This window comes from Neolamprologus brichardi, chromosome 5 (genome assembly GCF_056152115.1).
Source record: "Neolamprologus brichardi isolate AB-2024 chromosome 5, ASM5615211v1, whole genome shotgun sequence".
Taxonomy (NCBI): Eukaryota; Metazoa; Chordata; class Actinopteri; order Cichliformes; family Cichlidae; genus Neolamprologus; species Neolamprologus brichardi.
Window position 1 is genome coordinate 36,262,097 of NC_142108.1, and position 24,501 is coordinate 36,286,597.

General features: G+C 49.3%; 1 protein-coding gene and 1 long non-coding RNA gene across 3 annotated transcripts in view; one reads left to right on the forward strand and one right to left on the reverse strand.

Moving 5' to 3' along the window:
* Positions 1-23,795, reverse strand: part of pik3c2b (phosphatidylinositol-4-phosphate 3-kinase, catalytic subunit type 2 beta) — a 36,764-nt gene extending 12,969 nt beyond the window's left edge. For both annotated transcript variants that reach the window (XM_087841153.1, XM_087841152.1), the window contains exons 1-20: positions 23,515-23,795; positions 19,339-20,234; positions 18,032-18,132; positions 17,761-17,921; positions 17,321-17,441; positions 14,043-14,154; positions 13,859-13,938; positions 13,711-13,774; positions 13,388-13,534; positions 13,277-13,310; positions 10,361-10,556; positions 9,933-10,055; positions 9,493-9,660; positions 7,773-7,887; positions 7,362-7,504; positions 6,004-6,192; positions 5,744-5,837; positions 5,577-5,671; positions 5,314-5,494; positions 21-128 (exon numbers count right to left, since the gene is read on the reverse strand). In XM_087841153.1, the coding sequence (XP_087697279.1) occupies positions 21-128; positions 5,314-5,494; positions 5,577-5,671; positions 5,744-5,837; positions 6,004-6,192; positions 7,362-7,504; positions 7,773-7,887; positions 9,493-9,660; positions 9,933-10,055; positions 10,361-10,556; positions 13,277-13,310; positions 13,388-13,534; positions 13,711-13,774; positions 13,859-13,938; positions 14,043-14,154; positions 17,321-17,441; positions 17,761-17,921; positions 18,032-18,132; positions 19,339-20,148 (3,042 nt within the window). In that variant the 5' untranslated portion in view covers positions 20,149-20,234; positions 23,515-23,795. The remainder of the gene's footprint in view (positions 1-20; positions 129-5,313; positions 5,495-5,576; positions 5,672-5,743; positions 5,838-6,003; positions 6,193-7,361; positions 7,505-7,772; positions 7,888-9,492; positions 9,661-9,932; positions 10,056-10,360; positions 10,557-13,276; positions 13,311-13,387; positions 13,535-13,710; positions 13,775-13,858; positions 13,939-14,042; positions 14,155-17,320; positions 17,442-17,760; positions 17,922-18,031; positions 18,133-19,338; positions 20,235-23,514) is intronic.
* Positions 1,837-3,060, forward strand: LOC148102875 (uncharacterized). Its single transcript, XR_015719093.1, has 5 exons — positions 1,837-1,903; positions 2,189-2,244; positions 2,312-2,420; positions 2,663-2,733; positions 2,857-3,060. It is a non-coding gene; the product is annotated as an uncharacterized LOC148102875 (long non-coding RNA).
* Positions 23,796-24,501: the final 706 nt, after the last annotated feature.

Here is a 24,501-nt window from a genome sequence, read left to right on the forward strand (position 1 = left end):
TCTTTAAGGTGTGTGCGTACCTGGATGTTGATGCTGGTGACGAGCAGTGCTGGGTTCAGAGGAAGCCTGCAGCTGCTGTTCACCGAGAAGAACTGCTTCATCTCCTCCAGACTGTCTCTGAGGACACACTGAACACACACACACAGTATTAGTCTCTTGGTTCAGACGCCTTTTTCAGGGTCAAATCCAAGCAAAAAAAAAAGTCTCAATAAGACCATGTGAAAATGTGAAAATTCTCTCTCTTTCGCTCACTCCTAAAGCTTCCCTCTCTACCCAAACAACCAGATGCCACATGTTGCCATATCATTTTTTGATTGGTCGACGTGGTACATTTTTCCACCAACAAGGAAGGAGTGTTTTTCCTTTTTTCACTCACAATCAAAGCGTGTTTGCTAGCGCTCTCCTTAGAAAAGGCCGTTTTTACCGTTTCTTCCGGAGTAAACGCCGCTGTTTTATTAAAACCAAAAAAACATCGGGTTTACGTGGCCTATCAACACAATTTAAAAACTGGTACGTAGTTTGAAGTCCGCTCGTTCGACCCAAGTTGAAATGGAGACTCTGGTCGACCCCAGAGGGTTAACCCGAAAGCCTAAGTTAGCTAGTTATGTATCGGCTAATGTTTAAAGCTTTCACTCGAGTAAATTAACTCATATCACTGCTGAGTAATGTTAGCTAAGTTCACAGCATATTCCATAACAGCGCTGCCATACTGCATCACACTCAGAGCGTTTTAATATTCAGAGTTTGTTAGCTAGCAAAATAATAATCATCATTTTAAAAATAGCGTGTGTAACGTACACGTACTGGAAAATTATTTACTAGCACTCACCTATCATGCTGGAGAGCGCAAACTCCGCCATTTGTTCCATCAAACACTCTTTAAAACAGCGACCTGCAGGTATGTTAGCGCACTCATCCCTGACCGTCCGAGGGGGGCGGGGTCACACGGTGAAACAGACGCAAGGCAGCCAGGCGGGAAAATTTGCTTTTACATTTTGCGACTCATTTTATTTCTCTGATAAGAAAACGATTCAATCAGTTATTTGTGGTGAATGAAATACAGCTACACTTTCAAACACTTTTAAGCACCACATCTGAAATTCAAGCACTTTGCAAACCTTGAAAAGACAACATTAAAATTCAAGCATTTTCAAGGATTTCAAGCACCCGTACCAGGGGTCGGCAACCTGCGGCTCCAGAGCCGCATGCGGCTCTTTAGTCCTTATACTGCGGCTCCGCGTGGTTTGGGAAAATAAATTAGTATTTAGCTGAAGTGTATTTTATTTGTGTTTAGTTCTTTTTTTTTTAACTTGTAGTTCTAAATTGGAAGATTATTGTGATATTGAAATATAAAAATAAAATTATATTCTATTATTTTTTCATCGCTCAAAATAAGCGTCACACTCGCGGAAGCCGGTGTACCCGCCGAAACGCCGTGCATTTATCGAGACTTTCAACCCCAGGTAGGCCAATTATGGATCTTCGGATCCACATTATGTCAGCAGCTGTTCTCCACCGTGAACTATGTTAAAGACAAACAGCGCTCACGCCTGACAGATGACAGCTTACAGTCCTGCGTAAACTGACTTCGTACAGCCCCGATTAGCAGACGCTGTGCGCAGAGGTTCGGGACCATAAGTCTTATTGTAAACATATCACGGCAGACCGACGATGTTTGCATGAACACGCTTTTCAGCATCTCTTTATTGACCACTTTTCACACACGGTTGCTGTACGCATACAGCCGGTGTTCTGACAAAACGTCCTACCCATCAAGCTGCCCTACTTGTTGTTACTGCGCATGCGCATAATTCAAAACGGCCATGTTTCCGGTGTAAATAGTACACGCCTATTATTTCATCCTACCCCGATCTTGTGCCGATCTCATTGCTTTCGAAAAAAGGTTTGTATTATAAGTTTTACTTCTTTATTACAGATCATATTTGTTTACCTTAAGCTGCTCAGTCGAAGTCATATTCCAAGTGTTTATTTGGTGCTTTTAAACTTCTGCAAACCTTCTCAATTTATTTTAGTCGTCCTACAGTTACTGGACACCACGCTCCGTTGTTATGTTGAAGAAAGTACTATTGCACCACATACTTGTTAATTGCGTGATAACGTTGTGTAGTCGTTTTATTTACTGTATGAATTCCGAAGCCATGTTGAAATTGTCCGATTTTCTCCTTAGTTATGGAGAAGAAATACGAGGAACTGCTCGAGTTCTGCTGAGTTTTGCTGTTAAAGGTAAATAATTCCATTTATTGTTAGCTACAATTAGGACTTTACATTATAATAATGAGAAATCTCACAGTTTGCAGAACACTACCTTGCTTTTGGAGAGGTCAGTGAAGTATTAACCACTACAGAAGCAGTTGTGCTGGAGCGAATGCAGATAGCTTGCACCCTACTTGAACATCGAGGTAAGTCCAGTAAAGTCCTTATCACGTTAGAGTGTGTACTTCCAATTTAAATAGGGCTTTTTAAACAGCACAGTACAAAAAGTGCTTTTCAAACACTTTCAGATAAGACCCTTCTTTAAGTCTAATTAAAAAAATTCAGGGGACAAATTTGCCATGAAGTATTTGTGGAAAAAATGTACTATTATTTTTGAATTAATCAATAAATAATGTTTGATTAAAACCTAACCATTAATGTGTTTCAGGGAACGCTGAGGATTACTGCATTGTTTGCTCTATGTTAGATGCTGACGCTGACCGCAGCATGATTGAAATGGTAAAACAAAACAAAACAAAAGAAACACATAAGTCTTAGTATCATTACTTGCTAATCATGTTTAAAATGTTGACTAATAGTATTCACCAAACATAATATGAGCTATTTATTTTTCCTTTCCAGGTGCAGTGTGAATCTCACCAAAGATGGGCACATTTTGCATGTGCAAAATATAAAGAGAGCAACCAAGAATATAAATGCAAAAAATGTAAGGAAAACACATAACAACTTCAAATAAAAACAGCTGTCTTTTCCCCTCCATGTCTCTTTGCATTATTTGTCAACATTAGATGATTGTGTGCTGGAGGCATGTTTTAATAGTGTGATTTGGCCATCAGAACATGCTACCTAAATAAATCCCAGCAGGAAGCACGTTTTAATAGTGTGATTTGGCCATCTGAACATGCTACCTAAATAAAACCATGCAGGAAGCATGTTCTTAACGTCCTAGCGAAATAACTCAAAGTTTTTAAGTGTGATTTGGCCATCTGAACGTCCTACCTATACGACGGAGCCATTAACCACGTAAGGTAGCATATTCTGATAAGGTAGCACGGATTGATAGACAAGACCATAAATTTACGCTACGGTAGGACGTTTTGACAAGGTAGGACGTTTTGTCAGAACACCGGCTATAGCTTTTCACCTCACAGCCCGACATACACCACCAACAACACAACAGCACAGATAGCGCAGACGTAAAGGCAGCGAGGCATGATTGCGGGTGTGGCTCAGGTGCGTCCGCCTCCCCTGCAGCAGCGCTGCAGACCACGCCCCACCGCACGCAATAACCTGGTAAAATACATATTTAGGCAGAATTTTGCAAATATCTACTTTTAATTTTTCAGCAGCATAGTGCTTTTTTATTTTTTAAAAGTCAGGTCAAGGCTCCAACAGCCCAAAGGCGATATAAGGGTGGTGGCTGAGAACAGTTTTTGTTTGCTGGATCATTTTAGTTCAGGTTGGTGTCTTTCCTTTTGTTATGTTTCTTTAAGAGTTCAAAATGTGTTGATTACATAAATAAAATGTAATTTTCTCTGTAGCACTTCATGGATTTCATAAGCAACACACCTTAGTTGTTCACACAAAGCATAAAGGTAAAAAACAATATATACAGTGTTATCTTCATTTTAGATGTCAAAAAGTATTTGCGGCTCCGAGTGTTTTCTTTTGCATGGAAACCGAGTCCAAATGGCTCTTTGGGTGTAAAAGGTTGCAGACCCCTGACCCATACGAACCCTGCAGTCTGTGCTGCCCCCTGCTGGACTATCTGCACTCTACATGAAGTCTTTGTTGATGACCTCAAACGCTGATGTCATCAGTAATGGCGGCTCAGCGTGTGTTACACAGTCAGAGGAGACCTCGTATCCACTGTGCTGAATGAGGGAGCTGCTGAAAAGCCTTCTTTTTTAAAATAATCAAATAATTTCAAGACTGGAGCGATGGTTCAATTTTACAGGTGTGTTACAGGCAGTGTTGGGAAGGTTACTTTTAAAATGTATTCCATTACAGATTACAGATTACATGCCCCAAAATGTATTCTGTAACGTATTCCGTTACGGTACTCAATGAGAGTAACGTATTCAGAATACTTTGGATTACTTAATATATTATCATGCTGTTTACAACTACATGAATGTACTATTGCTGTGATTTATTACTGTTACTGAAGGTCCGCGGCTCCGAACCGTAGTAAAGGGACCTCTGGCTAATACGGTGGGTTCTGTGTCGGCTCGTAGCTGAAAACTAGCTTTACTTTGTTGTCTGGGTCAACTTTGCTAGCAGAGACAGAGAGAGGCGTTGAAAGGCTGCTCCAACAGAACTTATTGTTTCAGAGGAAAACACGAACACGGTGTACAGTCGAGTCTTAATAGCTTACTTACAGCTGGGCTCGTCAGGCTCTCTTCTTGGCTGCAGTGGTTATTATTATATTTACATGCTTCCAGCTCCCGTTTCTGCTCGATGACAGCTCGTACTTTTCCTTTTTCTCCCTCCCTCGCTCACAGACACATAACGTGTATGGCAGTCCATTCTCCCTGCAGCACGGACTACACTGCCCATGATGCTACATTCTTTAGAGCTATACCTGTAGCATTCTGCCTGTTAGCTTAGCACAACAACAACAAAAAGGCCTCTCTCACCCAGGAAACACACAGAGAGAGAGCGTCACCCTGTAACCATGGCAACCGTAACGCTGCCACCTGGAACAACAGAACGTAGCTGTCAAACAAAACCCAAACAGTCCTGACCCGCAACAATATGAAACAGGGAAGTACCGCCGTGTAATCCATTTATTTCAACAAAGTAACTGTAATGTAAATACCACCTTTTTAAACGGTAACTGTAACGGAATACAGTTACTCATATTTTGTATTTTAAATACGTAACGGCGGTACATGTATTCCGTTACTCCCCAACACTGGTTACAGGTGAACGAACACGCCTCACCGGACGTTTGCTTTCTGCCCTCTGACACAAACTGATCAGAGGACAGCAGGACCCCCCAACACGACAGCATGAATCTTGATCTTAGTTTTGATCCGGTGGACGAGTCATCTGGACCGTCGGCGGCGGCATTACCTGTCTGCTGGACGGCGTCGCCTCTCGAACTTTGTGAGCCACCCTGGCGAGGATGGAGACGAGCCAGCACTGCCGGTCAAACTCCTCCCGGAGGCCCCGACCGACGCAGCACAGCAGCGCAGCGAGGAGGTGCTGATAGCGAGCACTGAACTGACTGTCCTGGAGGTTATCCTTCAGCAGCCTGACGCACACACAGACAGACATGAGCAGCTGAGCTCAGAGACGCTAGATGTGACTGATGTGGACTCGGGGGGCGGACTCACCAGAACAGGTAGTGAGCGACGCGAATGTCCCCGATGGCTCGCCGCAGGAGGAAACGAACCAGAGAGCTGTCCAGGTAACACTCGTACTTCAGAGCCTGCGACACAGAGAGAGGTTACAGACATCGACACCCACGGCTCCGCCCACCTGCTGCACTTCCACCTCTTACCTGCACCAGCTGAGGCAGGAAATCCAGCAGCTCCGGGTCGGAGATGGAATCCATCCACTGGACCGCCGTCCTCCTCAGCTCCTGATCTGGGAACCTGAAGCACACGCGATGATGTCACTGAGCTGGTGAGAACTTTTTCATTATTGTTATCATCACACCTGAAGAACAGAGCTGCCCGTGTTTTACATCAACAAACCATCACCACCACCTGTTTCAGACATTACTGCCAGCAGGGACAGGAACACGAGCAGAGAACGTACGAGGCATGGAGGAGGCCCAGAGCGTCCAGGTGACCCAGGCAGGCCCACTGTCTCAGCAGGGCGTAGATCTCTGGCAGACACGCCCACTCCCAGCAGGGGGCGCTGGCCAGAACCAGAGGCAGCGCGGCGCTCTCAGCCTGACAGAAGGCCTTCTTCTCCCACAGCAGACGCTTGTCCTCCACCGTCAACCTGCAGACACAGCTGCAGTCTCACCACACCTCCGCTGCATTATGCCCCGCCCCTCAGAACTTAATGGTTATGGACTAATCCCAGTGGCTGCATCCCAATTCAGGCTCCACAGCCTTACCGGTCCACATGGGCCGCCTACTCAAAGACCACTGAAGTGCGAGGCTTGTGAAACGGGCAGTCTAGCATTCGTCGCGCTGCCCAGGTTGCCTAGCAACTATGATACTAACCGCGAGAAACGTTTCATACGGCTTTGACAGAAATGAAGAAGAAAAATATTCTTATTCTTATTCTTAAAATATTCTATTTTTTTAAAGTTAATTTTGTTTAAGACATCACTGTGATTAGTTGAGTATCTGAGGCTGAGGCCACAGGACTGTGAAACATGATTGTTGGGCTTCATTTCTGTACTGAACAGTCATTTAAGATTAGCTAGTAAATAACAATTAGCTGATGTCATCTCACTGTGTTAATGTAAATATAATATGGCCAATATTAAAGTTATTATATTAATCAGTATTAGTTATTACAGCAGTGAGTTTGAACTCTGTGTCAAACACTGAGCTTCAGTAAAGATTCAAGTTGCAGTTATTTATATTTCCTGTCACCTTAAATCTTCACTCAAAGACACTCAAGTATCTTTGACAGTGTGTATATAGGTGTATCATATATAAGAGACAAATATTGTTCTTTTAATATGTTGGCATTACTAAATTTGGCTCATTGCTTACATACATGTGTAAAAAGCAAATGTAAGAGCTGTGATAACTGTGTCTGATAGAATGAAGAGTCTACTGATATATGAAATATTCCTTTATTGGGTGAGAAAATCAGACCATGTCATAACTGCTTTAAGTCACACAGAATAGATATCAGAGCCTTAAACAGGCTGACTTCTGCTAAATGGGTCAAACTGGGCAGAAAGTCTACAAACACATAACATCCTTATAGAATATGATGTAACACTATAGATCAACTTACCTCAGATACACCAACCCATCCTTCAAATCCGGAGAAATGAAGGACGCATTTGAGGGCTGCATTTTGAGCAGCCTTTGAATTGGGACAGCCTTCGTTGCGTCGCTGTGATCGGCCTTAAAATACGACCTTTAAGGCTGCAGACCCTGGATTGGGATACAGCCCTTGAGAGTGTGTGTGTGTGTGTGTCTGACCAGAAGAAGGCCTTCTTGTGCAGGACGTCCTGCAGCTGTATCTGGCTGATGGTGTCCAGTCTGGAGAAGTTGTATTGAGGGCAGAAGTCTGCAGGAGGCGGCGTGCTGAAGCGCACCTCGAAGGATGACGTGGGGAAGTCCACCTGAGAGGAAGCGAGGACACACACATGCTAGTGTCTGGGCCTCAGATACCTGCAGGTCTGACCTCAGCTGAACTCAGTGTATAAATAAAGAAAGGGGCACACCTGCATCCAGCACACAGGTAAGCAGACATGTTTCATCAGCCATCCTGGTGACTTCTCATTGGACAATGAAAACGTCGCCTGAACAGCTGATGAAACGGCTCAAAAAGCTCTACAGGTTTGTGATGTCACAGACTACTCAGGTGCCAGCAGCTGTGGCGGCGCTCACCTGTAGGATGACGCTGTCCGGCTGGCTGAAGTTGGGCGAACTTGTTCGGGCGTTTCCGCTCCTCCCCGGGGTTGAAGGCCACAGACCCAGCAACTTCCTGCCACACGTCAGCACGCTGCACACACACACACACACACACACACACACACACACACACACACACACAGCTCTATAATAAAGATGATGATGATGATGAAGAAGTCACGCCCCTCTCTCTCCCTTTGTTTTTAAATCTGTTTCCACTCTGGACTTCCAGGTAAATGTGAGGAAGCGAGCTGCTCCTGGGAGGAAATGACATCACAAAGCCTGTGTAGGAAGCTGCAGGACTGAAGGAAACATTTGTTTGTTCAGCTGTGAGCACGAAGTGAAAAAAGAATCAGGATGGACACGCCACAGGGGAACGCGCAGCTTTCATTTTGTCCTTCATATCAAACATCCTTGAAAGAGTAAACAAACAGCTAACAGATCATCTGCAGAGGCTTATTTGAAGAGTTAGCTGCAGTAATGCAGACGCTGTACTGGTCTGCTGTGGTGAAGAGAGCTGAGTGTAAAAGCGAAGCTCTCCATTTACCGGTCGATCTACGTCCCTACCCTCACCTATGGTCACGAGCTGTGGGTAGAGACCGAAAGAACGAGATCGCAGATACAAGTGGCGGAAATGAGCTTCCTCTGAAGGGTGGCTGGCCTCTCCCTTAGAGACAGGGTGAGAAGTTCAACCATCCGGGAGGAGCTCAGAGTAGAGCCGCTGCTGCTCCACATCGAAAGGAGCCAGCTGAGGTGGTTCGGGCATCTGACAAGGATGCCTCCTGGGCGCCTCCTGGGCGAGGTGTTCCAGGCATGTCCCACCGGGAGGAGGCCCCGGGGCAGACCCAGGACACGCTGGAGAGATTATATCTCTCAGCTGGCCTGGGAACGCCTTGATGTCCCCCCGGATAAGCTGGAGGAGGTGGCTGGGGAGCTGGGCCTCTGCTTGGGCTGCTGCCCCGCGACCCGACCCCAGATAAGCGGAAGAAAATGGATGGATGGATGAAAAGGACCTCAAGGTTTATTTTAAACATGTGAATGAGGTTGAATCTCCTCAAACCTTCATCAGCTCACAGAAACAGAAAGCAAGCAGGAAGTCTGGATTTAACCACATCCCAACTTCATGTTTCACTTCAGTCAAACATGTTTCAATTCAGATTCATTACAGACGTCAAAGCCAGCCAAACATCTGGATTGAGCTCATCCTCGCCCACCTCTGGGTGGGTGTGATCACCACCATTGGAGCCACCCCTTCACCAGCATTGGTTTAAAGTAGTAACGCTGCTCTGCTAACCTGTGTTCCACCTGATTCATTGATCGACAATTATCAACGAAAATCAAGACTGACCCTCACCTCTTGCAGTTGAATGCAGCCCCTCCCCTCACCAGCGGCTCGACGCAGCCCCTCCCCTCACCAGCGGCTCGACGCAGCCCCTCCCCTCACCAGCGGCTCGACGCAGCCCCTCCCCTCATTCACTACAGTGTAAACACCACCCATCACTTTGTGGCACCATCACAGACCTCAGATAGACCTCATGCTGTGTGTTACTTTTAAATGGTATCATGTATCGTAGTATTTCCTGGGTAACATAAAGCCTGAATACGGCTGAATAACATCCGACAGCATTTATTCAAAGTTTCTTCTTCATCCTGTTTGAGGTTTGCGTGGATGGTGTCTGAGTGTCATGTGACTCACTGTCTGAAGTTGAAGAGCGGCATGGTGACCCAGCCCAGCGCCTCGATGCTGCGCCGCTGCTTCCCCTTCTCCTCAGCTCCTCCGGGGGGCGGCAGAGGGCTGGCGTACAGCACCACCGTTAGCTGGGACTCTCGGGGCAGCTGATTGATCTGCACGGGGAAACACACCCTGCAGGGGATATGGCGAGGGGGCGGGGCTTAGCGTTTTTCCCAACAAACAAACAGATTAAAGTTTATTCATTCAAAATCAAAGACATCGCGCACACACACACAAACACACACAAACTCACACAAACACACACACAAACACACACACACACACACACACACACGCACACTGCAGAACAGGAAATTCTTACTTTTAGCATCTTATTAAACTCAGGTAAGGTGTGTGCAGGTGTGTGATGTCACGGCTCTGACAGGTAAGGGTCAGCTACGTACCTCTGGTCCCAGACCACCAGGTGGAACAGGTATTTGCTGACCGACTGCTTGCTGGTGTGCTGCGGCGCACAAAGCTCCGCCCCTCCGTGAGTCAGAGAGCAGGACAGGAAGAAGCATTCGTAACTGCGACCAATGAGAGCAGGACAGGCGAGTTACTTGTGCAGCACATTCACACCTGTCCCCAATCCCAGAATCCTCAGAGAGCGCTACCATGCCCAAAGAAACCTGGAGGTTATGCACGTAACTCTGATCCTCTGAGGTGCAGCACGAATCCGAAAGCACTCCTTTAGTTTGCTGTTAGCTCAGCTTTGGTGTGTGTGTTGTTTGGTTGTGAGCACCACTGAGTCACTGTGCGACTCCTAAACCTGCAGCGCTGACACAGGACGCCGCCCCTTCAGCCTGTGGGCGGATACTTTTGAGCTCCTTACCTGGCAGCCCACGTGATGGGGATGCGGTGGGCGGCGTAGATGTTGAAGGAGAGGACGTTGGTGATGAGGCCAGCCTCTTGGATGGGCGCCGTGCAGCAGTGGCTCTGCGGCGTCGTGTGGAAGTTGGCGTTAAACGTGCTGCAGTACAGCTCCACTAGATCCAAGATGGCCGCCGTCAGCTTCTCCACCACTTTGTCTGTGAGGCGACAAAGAAGCGAGCGAGCCATTAGAGCGTCAGAAGAAGACAAACCGGGATCGTCACCAACTTATTAAACAGAATCAGGTCAAAGAAGTCACTCTGGTAGTGTCCTGACTGTGGGGGCGGGGCTACAGCCCACAGGTGTAGCTCCGCCCCTACAACCAGCTCCGCCCCGAGGCACACCCAGGAGAGGTCAGGTGTCCGGCTGGATCACCTCAGAGCTGGAGGAGATGCCTGGGAGGGGAGGCCCGCGTGACCCCAACAAAAATTTGTAATTAATTAAATGTATTAAAGAAATGAATTAAATGCAACGAAGTGACGTAAAAATGTGAACAAATTATTTATCCACACTTTTAAAGAGAGCAGAAAACCTGTGGACCGTAGCGCAGGTTTGGGTGAAGCTGGACTCAGACGTTTTGTTTAAAGGGGACATGAAACATAAATTTACACCATGGAGTCTGTCCCGGCCCTTTCTGTCTCACTTTGATAACGTTCACTTCGACTAAGTTGTGTCTTCGTTGTGTGTAACACTGCTCCACATCCCGTGCTCTGTGGATAGCACTTCCTGGTAGCTTCAGGAGGTGTTTTTCCAAACTGTTCCTGACAATCTTCGCCGGTCGATGTGGGTTCCTCTCCAAAGGAAACGGAGAAAACGGGCAGGTGTATCAGTGAGCTTCAACGTAGCGGCTTCCTCGACAGCTAATGAACCTGAGATGGCATTTCGCATCTCCCCCCGTAGAGGTGGTTCCCTGGGATCTCCGCCCTTCCCGCCCTTCCCCGGTCTTGATTAGGTTGGTACTCACACCTGATTGCTGGCTAACAGCTCCCTCGTGAGTTCGTCTCCTCCCTGGACTTGGGGTTTTATTCTTGACTGAACCTTGACTCTGGTGAGTTCAGCCCTTTCTCAGAACTCATCGCTTCGGTCATTTTTCCAAATCCCTGTGGCTAACGGGTCATGACAGAGATCCATTTTTAAAGCCACTGATATGTAGTTCTGAGTTATCACTACTTTGATGATCTGTGCTGTGTGCACTTGTTTATTGTTCTCCCGAGTTTAACAAAGGTTTTATTCTAGACTTGTTATCTGGGGTCATACCAGTTCTTTAACATCCGTGTTTGCTGCCCCACAAAACTCGTGTGATTTATCAGACATCATCTCTAATAACAGCCACAGAGTCTTATTTCACCATTAGTTCAGTTATTAACCCGTCACACAGTCTCCAGCTATCTGAAAACCTTTGCTGCTGTCAGGACTCATCACTCCAGCTTACAATCCTCCTGTTCCCCTGTATTCAACACTTTGAGCCCGTTTCTCGGGGCCCTCTGGCTGAAGCAGTTTCCCGTCTTCAGCCCTCCGTGTCTCACCTCCACATTATCCCCACTCGCCTTTTCAAAGAACTCGTTGACACTCTTGCACCAAGCGTGTTATCCATTATTAACACCTCCCTTCTAACAGGAACAGCTGATTTCAAACATGCCGCAGTGCAGCCAGCTCTCAAAAAAGACTCATCTGTAAACCAGAGATTGTTAATCTGGGTTTTAAAATGGATCCTGAGCTTAAGCTTGAAAGCCAGATCGGGTTGGTTGTAAGGTCTAGTTTCTTTCATCTGAGGCCAAAATTAAGCACTTTCTTACGAGACAGCAGTTTGAAACAGTAATCCACGCTTTTGTAACCGTTCGGCTGGATTACTGTAATTCTCTTTATTTTGGGGGAGTCGATCTTCTGTTTTTCGACTGCAGTTAGTCCAGAATGCTGCTGCACGTCTTTTAACCGGCACTCGTAGATACGAGCACATCACCCAGTTTTATATTCACTTCATTGGCTGCCCGTGCATTTTAGGATCATTTTAAGCTGCTTTTATTTGTTTTTAAATGTCTGTCCGATGCTGCCCCTCTGCACCTCTCTGAGCTTCTTCATCCATACAGACCTTCCCGGTCCCTCAGGTCAGCAGACCAGCTCCTGAGCGTGCCCAGGACTAATCGTGAGCTCAGAGCGGGCGTTTGCTGTGGCAGCACCAAAACTGTGGAGTGAGTTGCCTTTACATGTTAGACAGGACCTTCCTGATCTGTTTTTACATCACGTCTTAAAACATATTTATTTACCTTGGCTTTCAGCACAGCAGGACTTGTTGATGTCTCTTAATGTTTTCTTATTAATTATATTATTTTTAATTTTAAGATATTTTATATGTAATTTAAACTGTTTTCTCTGTTTTATATTTGTAGCACTTTGGTCAACATTGTTGGATGTAAAGTGCGTTATAAATAAAGATGCTATGCTAATCTCTAAACTCCCTTTGGTGTCCAAGGTCCTGGAGGAAATGGTCTTCCTTCAGCTCCAGGCTTTTCGGACCTCTGACCCACTCGACAGCTTTAAAACCTGCCTGACGACACAACTTTTAGTTCCTTTGTTTCTGTCATGATTTTGTGGTGTCGGTTTGTCCAGGACGTGACACCGAGCGCTGCTCTCAGACTCTGACACAGGTGCAACTCTGTCAGGCTGGATTTAAGAAACAAGAGCTTCAAGCTTAAAAAACAAGTTCGGCGCCATTTCCTGTCAGTGCGGAGATGTGACGTCACCAGATTGGTTGGTTGGGGTCAACAGACTCACATTAGTCACTACATTACCCTCCAAAGCTTGGTGCCCCCCCAGTGCATCGTCTTAGTGTTCCCGAGGCTGCTGTCACAGCGTTTCACAGCTTCCTGTTAGCACGTACCTCTGTTCTCCCTGACGGCCAGCACTGATGCATCCTGGGAGGACAGATGAGAGGAACCGTCAGTGAACAAACTCACACCCTCACCTGCTCCTCGCTGAACCACACGTTTACCTTCAGGACTTTGGGCTGCAGGCGACAAGGGCACGCCGGGAGCTGGTTAAGGGCCGAGGTCACGTCGGGCGTCTCCACGGCAGCCAACGAGCTGCAGAGCGCCTTCACGGATTGGACGAGGCGCTCCACGTGCAGCGGCAGCTCCACCTTCACAGACGACAGGACAGAGGAGGAGGCTCAGCGAGCGAGTCTGACTTTGTTTTCATGAAATCTCTGATAGTCTGGATTCAGTTTAAGCTCCGCCCCTTCATGAACTCAAACCTCATCAACGTGAACACAAGACGCAGCGCAGCGCCACACGTGTGTGTGTGTGTGTGCGTCACCTCTGACAGCAGGAAGGACTCGGCCTCGTTGTGAAACGTGTCGAGCAGCAGGGTCAGAGCCTCCCTGATCGACAGACACAGATGTTATCAGTAAATCGCTGATTGATTGATCAGCTGTGCTCTGCGAGCTGCGGGCTCCGCCCCTCACCTGGTGACTGTCTGTTTGATTGGACGCTCCTGCAGCAGGATGCTGTGGTTCATGGTGGACGCCGTCTCATCGTCATCTTTCTGTAAAAACAAAGACTCAGATCATGCAGTGGCGTGACGATGATGGCGATGGGTGACCGGGTCACACCCTGGCTTATGTGCTGTGTGAGCGTGTTTACGTGTACCGTGCGGGCCAGCTCGATGCTGATGGACGATCTCTTGACGAGGCACAGCCGCACGTCCCAGTCGAACTTCAGACACTGCTGAACGAACTCGAGCCCACCCAGAGTCTGCGCGCTGACACACAGGAAGACACACAGTCAGACACACACAGTCGGACACACACAGGGCACGATACTGCTTCCTCTAAGAACCCCTCCACAATAAAAGCAGCTGGACTGAGTGGATTTCTGAAGCTTCACAGACTTTGGACCCAGCCGGTTTAACAGGTGAGGGTCAGACTGGCTCTCGTCGTATCTGAGGGAGTTTAACAGCTGCAGTGTTTAGTCCGTTTAAAGCTCTGGTTCGATCCCCTCGGTGCAGGCGTGAACACAGAAACCACACTCGGCTGCAGACCAAAACGAGCGATTCGCTCATGGTGCGAACGTGACCCGACCTGAACCAGCTACCAGGAACACGTCACAAGCTGGAGCTAGGAAAGGTCCCGCAGCCGTGTTTTTGTGTTCTCACCCTGCACAGGTCTGCACAGGTCTGCACAGGTCTGCACAGGCCAGCACAGGTCTGCACAGGTCTGCACAGGCCAGCACAGGTCTGCACAGGTCTGCACAGGTCTGCACAGGTCTGCACAGGTCTGCACAGGTCTGCACAGGCCAGCACAGGTCTGCACAGGTCTGCACAGGTCAGCACAGGCCAGCACAGGCCAGCACAGGCCAGCACAGGCCAGCACAGGCCAGCACAGGTCTGCACAGGTCTGCACAGGTCTACACAGGCCAGCACAGGCCAGCACAGGTCTGCACAGGTCTGCACAGGTCTGCACAGGTCTGCACAGGTCAGCACAGGTCTGCACAGGCCAGCACAGGCCAGCACAGGTCTGCACAGGTCTGCACAGGTCTACACAGGCCAGCACAGGCCTGCACAGGTCTGCACAGGTCTGCACAGGTCTGCACAGGTCTGCACAGGTCTGCACAGGTCTGCACAGGTCAGCACAGGCCAGCACAGGCCAGCACAGGTCTGCACAGGCCAGCACAGGCCAGCACAGGCCTGCACAGGTCTGCACAGGTCTGCACAGGTCTACACAGGCCAGCACAGGCCTGCACAAGTCTGCACAGGTCTGCACAGGTCTGCACAGGTCTGCACAGGCCAGCACAGGCCAGCACAGGTCTGCACAGGTCTGCACAGGTCTGCACAGGCCAGCACAGGCCAGCAGCAAGCCCGGAAACAACTTCTCAGGTTTCTCCCACACACCTTGTTCCTGTGTTTACCTGTGATGGTCCCCAGACACACCTGGCCAATGAGCGGACTGAACACTGATGTGGTTTGTACTGACACATTTCCCTTTGCTTCACTTGGATTTTTCTCTGTGTGACAACAAACCAAACCACAGGAAGAAGGTGAAGAAGTTTCAGCCCTCGGGCCATCGCTGTGTCACCTGTACATGATATACCAGTCTATGCAGACGACACACAGCTGTGCTCACTGCTGCTCGACTGTCAGTCCCAAACTGAACTGAACAGACGAGACAGATGTTTGCTCGAACAAATCTCTGATCTCAGGTCTGAAAAATCACATCGACAAACTTATTCACATCTGAAACCGGGGCAGGGCCATATCATACCGTTCACAGTGTAATGTTGGGCAACGATAAGAAAATGAAATATGGCGATAGAATTTGGGTAAAACACGCATGCGCAGTGCCTTTGTTTATATACGCACATGGTGGAAAAAGCATGGCGGCGACGCAGAATGAGAAGAGCGAAAGTGGATCGTTGAATGAAACAGATGAACCTGAACTGGTTTGTAAAAATGCTGCAGCTTCACTGGTGTGGAACTGGTTTAGCTTTCGTCAGATACACAACAAAGCACTATTTTTGGTAGCGCATGCTAGCGGGCCGTCGTTATTACCGTGTTGTTTGGAAAATACGGCACACTTAAAATCAATCCTTTGATTTTTCTGAAAGTCGACAGAGCCCCTTATAATCCCGTGTGCCTTATGTATGAACTCTGGTTGTGTTTACTGACCTCGAAACGATTTTATGTGCACGGCGCTCGAACATCTGTCAAATGTTTCAGTACGACTTTGCTAAGCTACGAAGCCGCACCGCTTGATGGATTGTCGGAGCATTACGGCTATCGTAGGCGGAGCCTCGCGGAGTGATACGTACTGTGCTTCAACATAATGTTACCGTATTGTGTGTGTTTAACCTCTTTTTAAGTTTTGTGGATATTATACATGGTTATGCTGAGGATATGTCGGCCAGTTTCCACTGGAAATGTCTTTTAGTTAAACTATCAGCGAGGAATTTGCATTTGCACTGTTACATGTTTATGTAACTTTAATGCAGATAAAAACAGCTGCTTGTTTCAGTGAAAATACATTGATGGTTTTTTGCACTAATAAAGTTGTGGAGTTGTAAAGTATTTTGTCTAGTGTCAATTATATCGTCAGTTATATCGTTATTGCAAATTTTCAAGTTTATATCGTGATAAATATTTTTGGCCATATCGCCCTGCTCTATGTGAAACTGTCCATGCAGCACACTCCAGATCAGCAGCAGCAGAGCTTCAGCTCACGCTACATGCACATATGAGCACGTCACGCCAGTACTGAACGCACTTCATTGGCTCAGATTATAATTATCACTGTTAAGAACCCAGCACACCTCTCAGGTAACCAGCTGCACATCTGCTCCACAATCATATCTCAGTCTGCTGACCTGAGGTCAGTTACAGCGCTGCAGCCTTAGTCCTTATAAACCAGCACACGTCTGTGTGAAGCATGTTGAGTGTGCTGAGACATGACGAACGTCTCAAAGACTTCAGGACACGTGACGCAGCAAAGACACCGACAGCAGAGCGCCAGGCGGACCGACAGCTGTTCACAAGTGATAAACACTCATTGTTCCACCACAGGAAGTCCAGCCGGGCTCCGCCGGGATATCACACACACACACACACAGACACAGACACACACACACACACACACACACACACACACACACACACACACACACACAGCTGCTGTGGGGATTTGTACAGGCAAACAGACGCACCGCCTAAAACAGCAAGGACGTTGTTGGTGTGTGTGTGTGTGTGTGTGTGTGTGTGTGTGTGTGTGTGTGTGTGTGTGTGTGTGTGTGTGTGGTCATTGCTGCTGCTGGTGTAACAGCAGCCACAGCTCTGCTCTGTTATTATGTCTGAACCACAGACCACAGATCAGCTGAAGGACCCTACAGAGCTGCTGAGTTCAGGCGCGGCTCGGAGACCCCGGCTCTGAGGTTCTTACTTGTGGAGGAACTCGTCATGTCCGCAGACCTTCAGCAGGTAGTCGTCCACGTTCACGTGGTCGAGGTCGTCCTGAGCGTAACACAGAGTCTGGTAGATGAGCAGGTCCACGGTGGACGAACCTCGGACACACACACACGCACACACACACACACACTTCAGTATTATAAACAGGTGAAGTATAACTGTACAGACGCACAGCTGGACGCCATCAGCAGGTCCTTTCAGGGTAAAATAACGTCACAGCATAATTTAGCGTGTCTTGGACATAAAACAGACAAACTGACTGAATTCCCAGATGAATTTTAAAAAGCAAGATGGCAGCCAGCGCGCGTATTCATACGAAGCTAACGCTTTCAGTCAGACATTTTTATCCTCACAGAAAAACCAGACGTCACAGCTACAGACGCTTATTTGGTGACAGTGAATGCAGCGTCTTACTGTCACAGGTAAAGGTGAGCGGCTCTCTGAAGTGCTCGCTGATGACCGTCACCTTCACGCTGACCCCCAGGCCCTGATGGAGCTCTTCGTGGCCGACGGAGGGCGACCACACAAAGCCGGCGTTCTTTGAGCGGTCACAGCACGGGTACGCCGAGCGCAGCCTGAGGGCAAAGAGACGCAGACAGGTGAGAGGGCAGCGGGTGGAGACGCCAGCAAGGGCGAGACGGAGGATTGTGACTGAGTGTGATCGTCACGGCAACAGGCTACTCACACATCCAGCGTGTGGCAGAACGCCGCCACCTCCTCGTCGCGCTCCTCCGACACCTGGAAGAGCTCGTACCCGAAGCCGTTCATCCTAGCGCCCAGCGACACCTGCAGGACACGCAAAGACAGCCAATCAGAGACTCTCACACACAGTCCAGAGTGTGAGTGTGTGTCTGTGTGTGTGTGTGTGAGTGTGTGTGTGTGTGTGTGTGTGTGTGTGTGTGTGTGTGTGTGTGTGGTCGACATTAAAGCGTGGCGAGGATTTTTATGTTTAAACATCGACTGAAAGAACGTCTAAGCAGGAAATGAAATTGAGGCTGCAGAAAAAGAAGAAGGAGGAAGAGGAGGAGGAGGAAGAATGTGGTGATGAGTTCGTGTTTTGAGGGAAATAAAACTGAAGAGTCAGTCTGAGCACGTCTGAGCGCGGCGAAGGAAGCGTGTCAGGACGCCGCCTGCCCATCTGGTTTCAAGTTACAGCTGGTTGAACTGGTCTGACTGGTTCACGCCACGACGCACGAGTCCATGTGAAGGGCTGGGAATCAAACCGCAGCACTTCTCCAGAAACCATCTGAAAACCTCACTTCCTGTCAGGACTTCTGACAGGAAGTGACAACTCTGAGCGCGGGGTGTTTTCCTAAATGAAGCGGCTGCACAGCTGCACAGCTGCACAGCTGCAGCGCGTCTGAACACAAACACATTGACAACGATGTAAATTCAGCTTCCTGTTCTCAGAAACACGAAGGAGGCGATTAACGCCCCTCAAAGACGAACACTTCCTGTTTTCTGCCGTCGCACTCAGATTCACGTTGGCTACCGTCAGCGCCAACGTTTTAGCCGCCGCCTGTCTGCAGCTCTAAGTTAACAGAGCTCAGAGCAGCAGCTGGGTGCCGACAATCACGTATATTGATCTACTGATCGGCAGTGCAAGCAGCTCTACGAGGGTTTGCAGATCAGGTGTGTCTGCAGGGCGCCACGTCTTCCTGAGTGCGAGCCGAGCAAACTCACCCCAAACAGAACAAACAGCAGAGAGAAGGAAGATCCGAGTGCACCGGTAACTCCTCTGTATTCAAATCTGAGGTCATCACAGCTGAACTGTGCTTTAGTTCAGCTTGAGTTTGATTCATGTGGAAACACCAGGGGTGCAGCAGGACCCTCGTTACAGAGGAAGCAGCTCTTCAGAGACAGACATGCTGCTTATAATCACACTGCAGCATTCAATAGTGTTAGAAATGCAATCAGAAATAAATTGTTTAAGTGGCCAATCAGAGCGCACCTCAACACAAACAGCTGACGCACGACCTCAGAGGGGCTTACCGGGTCTGCAGAGACCGGACGCTGGTTCTTGTTGGTCTTGGGAACAGCTACGTACGTCCTGGGAGGCACCTGAGGGGGGAGCGTCTTGCTGCGGGCCACGGGCTTGCCCGATTGGTCGCCGTTGGCCCTCCGACCTTGCCAGCTGTCATTTAGTCGGGACAGCGAGTCGTTGATGGTGTCATAGTTCAGGTCTCCGGAGGTCACTTTGGGCCGATCCACGTCAGGCATGAACAGGTTCACGTCCCGCGGCACGGTGGAGGGTCGGGGAGGCAGGAAGGGGTTCTCGGACGCTGCCAGTGGCGGGATGGGGTTTCTCGGTGGGATGGCGGGGGGTGTGTCATCTGGAAGAGCGGGAAAACCCTTTGGCAGAAACCCTGAACTGGATCCGGGAGAGTCCCCGAGGCTGGGCGCAGAAGCGTCCCTGAACTTGCAGACTTCAGGACTGTCCAGGATGTACGGGGACTCCTTGATGTTGCCGCCCTGAGGGGGGAGGGCCCTGGCTGGGGCGGACTGCGGAGATTGGGACCCTCCCGCTTGGTTCAGGGGGGATTCGGACCCGGAAAGGCCCATCGGCAGGTTTCCTCCCGGCGGGGAAGGTGTGGGCTGGTGGCGCTCGATGGAGGGATTGGGGGTCTTGGAGCCGGTCTGGCTGGGTGCCGTTCCACTCTTGTCCTGCCTGAGTTTGGACAGGGCGTCGTACTCCATCTGCAGGGCCTCAGCCAGGACGATCTCCTTCTGGCTGAGACCCAGAGCCTCCAGGCAGCCCCAGCCCGCCTCGCTGCTCTCCTTCTGGGTCTGAGCCGCCGACATGCCACCTCGCAGCAGAGGAGGAGGAGGAAGAGGAAGAAGTGCTGCTGGAAGAAGCAGTGACGTCACATGGAGCTGCTGGAGATCAGCTGAGGACAGAGAGAAAGAGGTGGTCAGCCAAAGCTGCTTCACCCTGAGCTTTATTCAGAAGGAGTAAACAGGAAGTTAAAATATGTCGTCTTTCACAGCATTGATCTGGTTTACGCTCATAAACAAGAACAGCTGCAGCTACGAAATCATTTGAAAAGCTTACTAAAGTCGGGTGTCCGCGGCGCCGCCCGCTCGGCGGTGAAGGTACCCAATCAGCCTTTCGGCTGAGGCCAGATAAATATCCCTGCGCATCGTCATTTTATCAAACTGACTGAAAGTCAGTGATTTAAAAACCGGACCAGCAGAGCAGAACTGACAGGTAATCAATAATAATCAATATTCATCAGTGAGCTGTGTGTGTGTGGGTCAGCAGGATGATCAATAACTGACATTAATCAGAGAAATGACTGATTCAATTCTCATCTTTGATAATCGATCAATAATTTAAATATAAATGTATTTTTGATAATTGTTCAGTATTGATAACGATTAATGAAAGCAGCTTTCATCGCCACCTCAGCCCCGCCCCCTCTGCTAACTGACAATCACTAATCAATCAGATCTAAAGTGTTTCTGTAGCCACGCGGCTCTGAGGCTGGGAGACATCATCGCTGACGAGCTGATTGGCTGCACACACCTGAACTCGTCCAGGACGCTCAGTGCGACTGCTGCTGACCCCTCCCCCAACCTCCCCCACCCGCAGAGCGAGGCCCTTTCCAGTGAGGGTGGAGAACAAAGAGCTGCTGTCACGCAGCACGTGGTTGAGGCGACACTGACACACAGTGGGGGGTGGAGCCACTGTCTGTTTCTGACTTCCAGGCTCCTCCCCCTGAAATCAACAACAAAGAGCCGCTGTGTTCGCGTACCTGGAGCATCATTAAAATGGCGAGAAAAACCAAGACAACTGCACACGGGTGTCTCCGACCCGGCTGCAGAAATCGAGACGTTCAAGACCGGCAGACGCATCACATGGCGTGCGTCGCTGATGCCGCGTGACATCAGCAACTGAATCAGAGCCTGGCTGCAGATCTGACTCGTTTCGTCTTCTGTGGGACAGAAAACATCCGGATTATCTGGGATTAAACAATCTGATCTGTGACCTCGTCAGTGAGGAGCGGCTGAAATCTGCAGCCGGCGCTATGAGACCGGCTCCAGGTAAAGGTGCGTCTGTGTGCGTGCTCAGGTGGACTTCTGTACTTTCTGTGGGCGCCAGCAGGTGAGATAAAAGCTGCTGATTCGTCACAAGTAATAAAGTTCAGACGTGTGCGACTCGTCCGTACCACACGCACGCTTTAACCTAAGTGTGCCCTACATGTTATGCAGCTCTGAGTCGCAGCCCTGACGTTGCTACAGAAACGTGTGATAACACGCGATTAATCTAAGGCTGAATTTATCGCTGGTTACTCTGAAGGTGAAGAAGCGAGACGGTGGATATGACCTTCGCTGAAGGGTGGGTGGGCTCTCCCAGAGATGGGGCAAGGAGGCCGCTGCTCCTCCTCACCAACGCGGTCACCTCGTCGGCGAGGGGCTCTGAGCGCGCCCTCCCGAGGAAGCCCCTGGGACGACCCAGGACACCCTGGACAGATTACATCACTCGGCAGGCCTGGGAACGCCACGGCACTTAGATCTGAACTTTAAATGAAATCGTCTTCGTAGAACGAACTACACTGTTGATAATCACGGCGAGGATGCCACGCTGTGCAGCAGCTTTTAAAACACGCCACGTGTTAATGTGATTCAGAGTTTTGTCTGCAGGTTTTCACACTCGTCGCTGACTGAAGAAGTCACCTGATGATGATGAAACGCTTCACTGAAAACGTCCAGATGAACAGAATCAACTTTTTAGGCCTTCCTCACCTGGATGACTGAGCACAGCCCGATACGGTTTGCTCTCCATACATAATCTCCTCATTCTAAAAGCTCTATTAAAGTGTTGTTACAGAATAAAAATAAGATAGTGGGGCGATCGTGGCTCAAGAGCTGTTAGTTCGTCTTGTAATCGGAAGGTTGCCGGTTCGAGCCCCAAGCTTGGACAGTCTCGGTCGTTGTGTCCTTGGGCAAGACACTTCACCCGTTGCCTACTGGTGGTGGTCAGAGGGCCCGGTGGCGCCAGTGTCCGGCAGCCTCGCCTCTGTCAGTGCGCCCCAGGGTGGCTGTAGCTACAATGTAGCTGCCATCACCAGTGTGTGAATGGATGTGTAAAGCACTTTGGGGTCCTTAGGGACCAGTAAAAGTGCTGTATAAGGCCATTTAAGAGGAATAAAAACAGAGGAGATGACAGTGTTGACCTCACAGGTTCAGGGCTGTAAGCGACAAGTGTGACGAAACCATGAATCATTAATCAGTGCTCAATCAGGTGGATCAAGACTACTTATATTTATACGTCTTATCTGGTTTCTTTATCAATGTTTGCTGTAAACAGAACAGGTTTCACCAGTTAGAGGCCTGCCCCGGTGATGACGTCATAGCCACATGTTTTTGTATGCAACTGTGAAAGCGTTTGCTGCACAGAAACACGAGCCCATCAACTGTGGAAATACACACTTTAGTTCAAGTTAATCACAACTGTAAGAGAGGTGCGGGTGACGTCATAGCTGACCCTGAACTCCCTGTTAGTTTGCTAGCGGACAAACTGCGCAGACTCAGCGGAAAACAGGTGGCAGGTGTGATGACAGCGGAGCAAACATCTGAGCAGCAGATGCACCGTTACAGCGAGTCCCACCAAACTCCATTCAAAATACATGCGTTTTAACATCTTTCCCAGCGAGGGGCTCGGACCCGCGCAGTACTGCGGCGCCGTCAGTAACATCCGGTCACCAGCATCCCAGCAGCCTGCGGGCCCCTGTAAACACGCCGGGCCTCTGCTGATGGGGGCTGTGATGGGGGCTTTGATGGGGGCTTTGGGGGGGGGGGGGGGGTTCCACCCACATCGCCCGCGGAGGGCGGTGGCGAGCAACCCGCTCTGATTCTTAGTGGTAAACACCAACCTCCGACTACAGCGACCACCCACGCGGACCAAACACAGGCCGAATGACCCAAACCCCGAACACAGATCCCGGGTCAGGGCCCAGAAGCAGCCCGAGTCCACAAGGACGAGAATCGGCTTATTTTTGGAGGTTTTCCAACAGAGTTTGGTTGAACTGCTCTCCGAAGAAAGACGTCCGGTGAAGCAAAGGGACCGGCCACAGCCACCACCCCCTCCCCTCGCCCGCCCTCCCTCCCTCCGGACACAAGTGCGTCAGAGCCGTTAGCAGTGCGGCGGCAGGTGCGGACTCTTACCTGAGTCGGTGTTCGCGGTGCCCGGGAGCCATTTTACACCGTGTACCGTCCCACAAATCACACCGGTCCCTCCGCCGGGTCTCCCGGCAGACTAACGCTCTGCGCTCGCGACTACGGAGGTTTCCTCTAAGCACTGGAAACACCGGAGCACCGGCTCCGCGCGCTCAGCCTGTGGCGAACAAAGCGGGCGGCTCCGGCGGTGCTCCAGCCGGGAACGACGAACTCTGCGTCTGTCTCTGCCGCCAGCTGCGGACCTGCGCAGTCAAGCCGCAGAGAGCACCACTCTTCCCAACCTTTACAAAATAAAGCGGAGATGACGTCACATCATTCAATAACTGCAGCGGACGACTCCCGGGGGTCCAGGCCCCTCAGCCCGAGTTCAGTATGTAGCCCACTGAGCTATGATACGTAATATTTTAATGAACAAAAATCCCTTGTTCACATGCTGTGAAAAATGTCTGAACATTTTATTTACTGCCACATTTAAACTACAGAAGATGAGCAGAGTGTATTCAGCTTTCCAAAAACCTTCAAAATAAAAGCTGTGTAAGACTTTAAACCCCCGACATTTTTGTTGGCTTTTTCTGATTTTTCAAGACTTGAATAAACAGATCTGACCAATCATAGCACTGCGTTTGGCAACAAGCATCGTCGTAGCATCAGTACTAAATACACAGTGATGTGAAAAAGTAAAATAATCCTGTTTTCCCTCAGACTCAAAGCTAGGTGCCTCCCAGGGTCAGGCGGCTCTGTGAAATGATTTCTATGACATCCGGAAGTACGTCTGAAAGCTTGGACTCCGGGATCAAACCAGGAAATTCTCCTCCTGCTGCCTTTTCCTGAGAATCCAGTCTTCACCTAGAAACATCAGAACCAGCTCAATGCCACTTTCTGTCCACTCCATTTCTTTCACAGCATGATTTTTCAGGAATCATTTTTCGGTATTTTCAAATGAGTTAAAACCCTACACGACGTGTGCGGAACCAA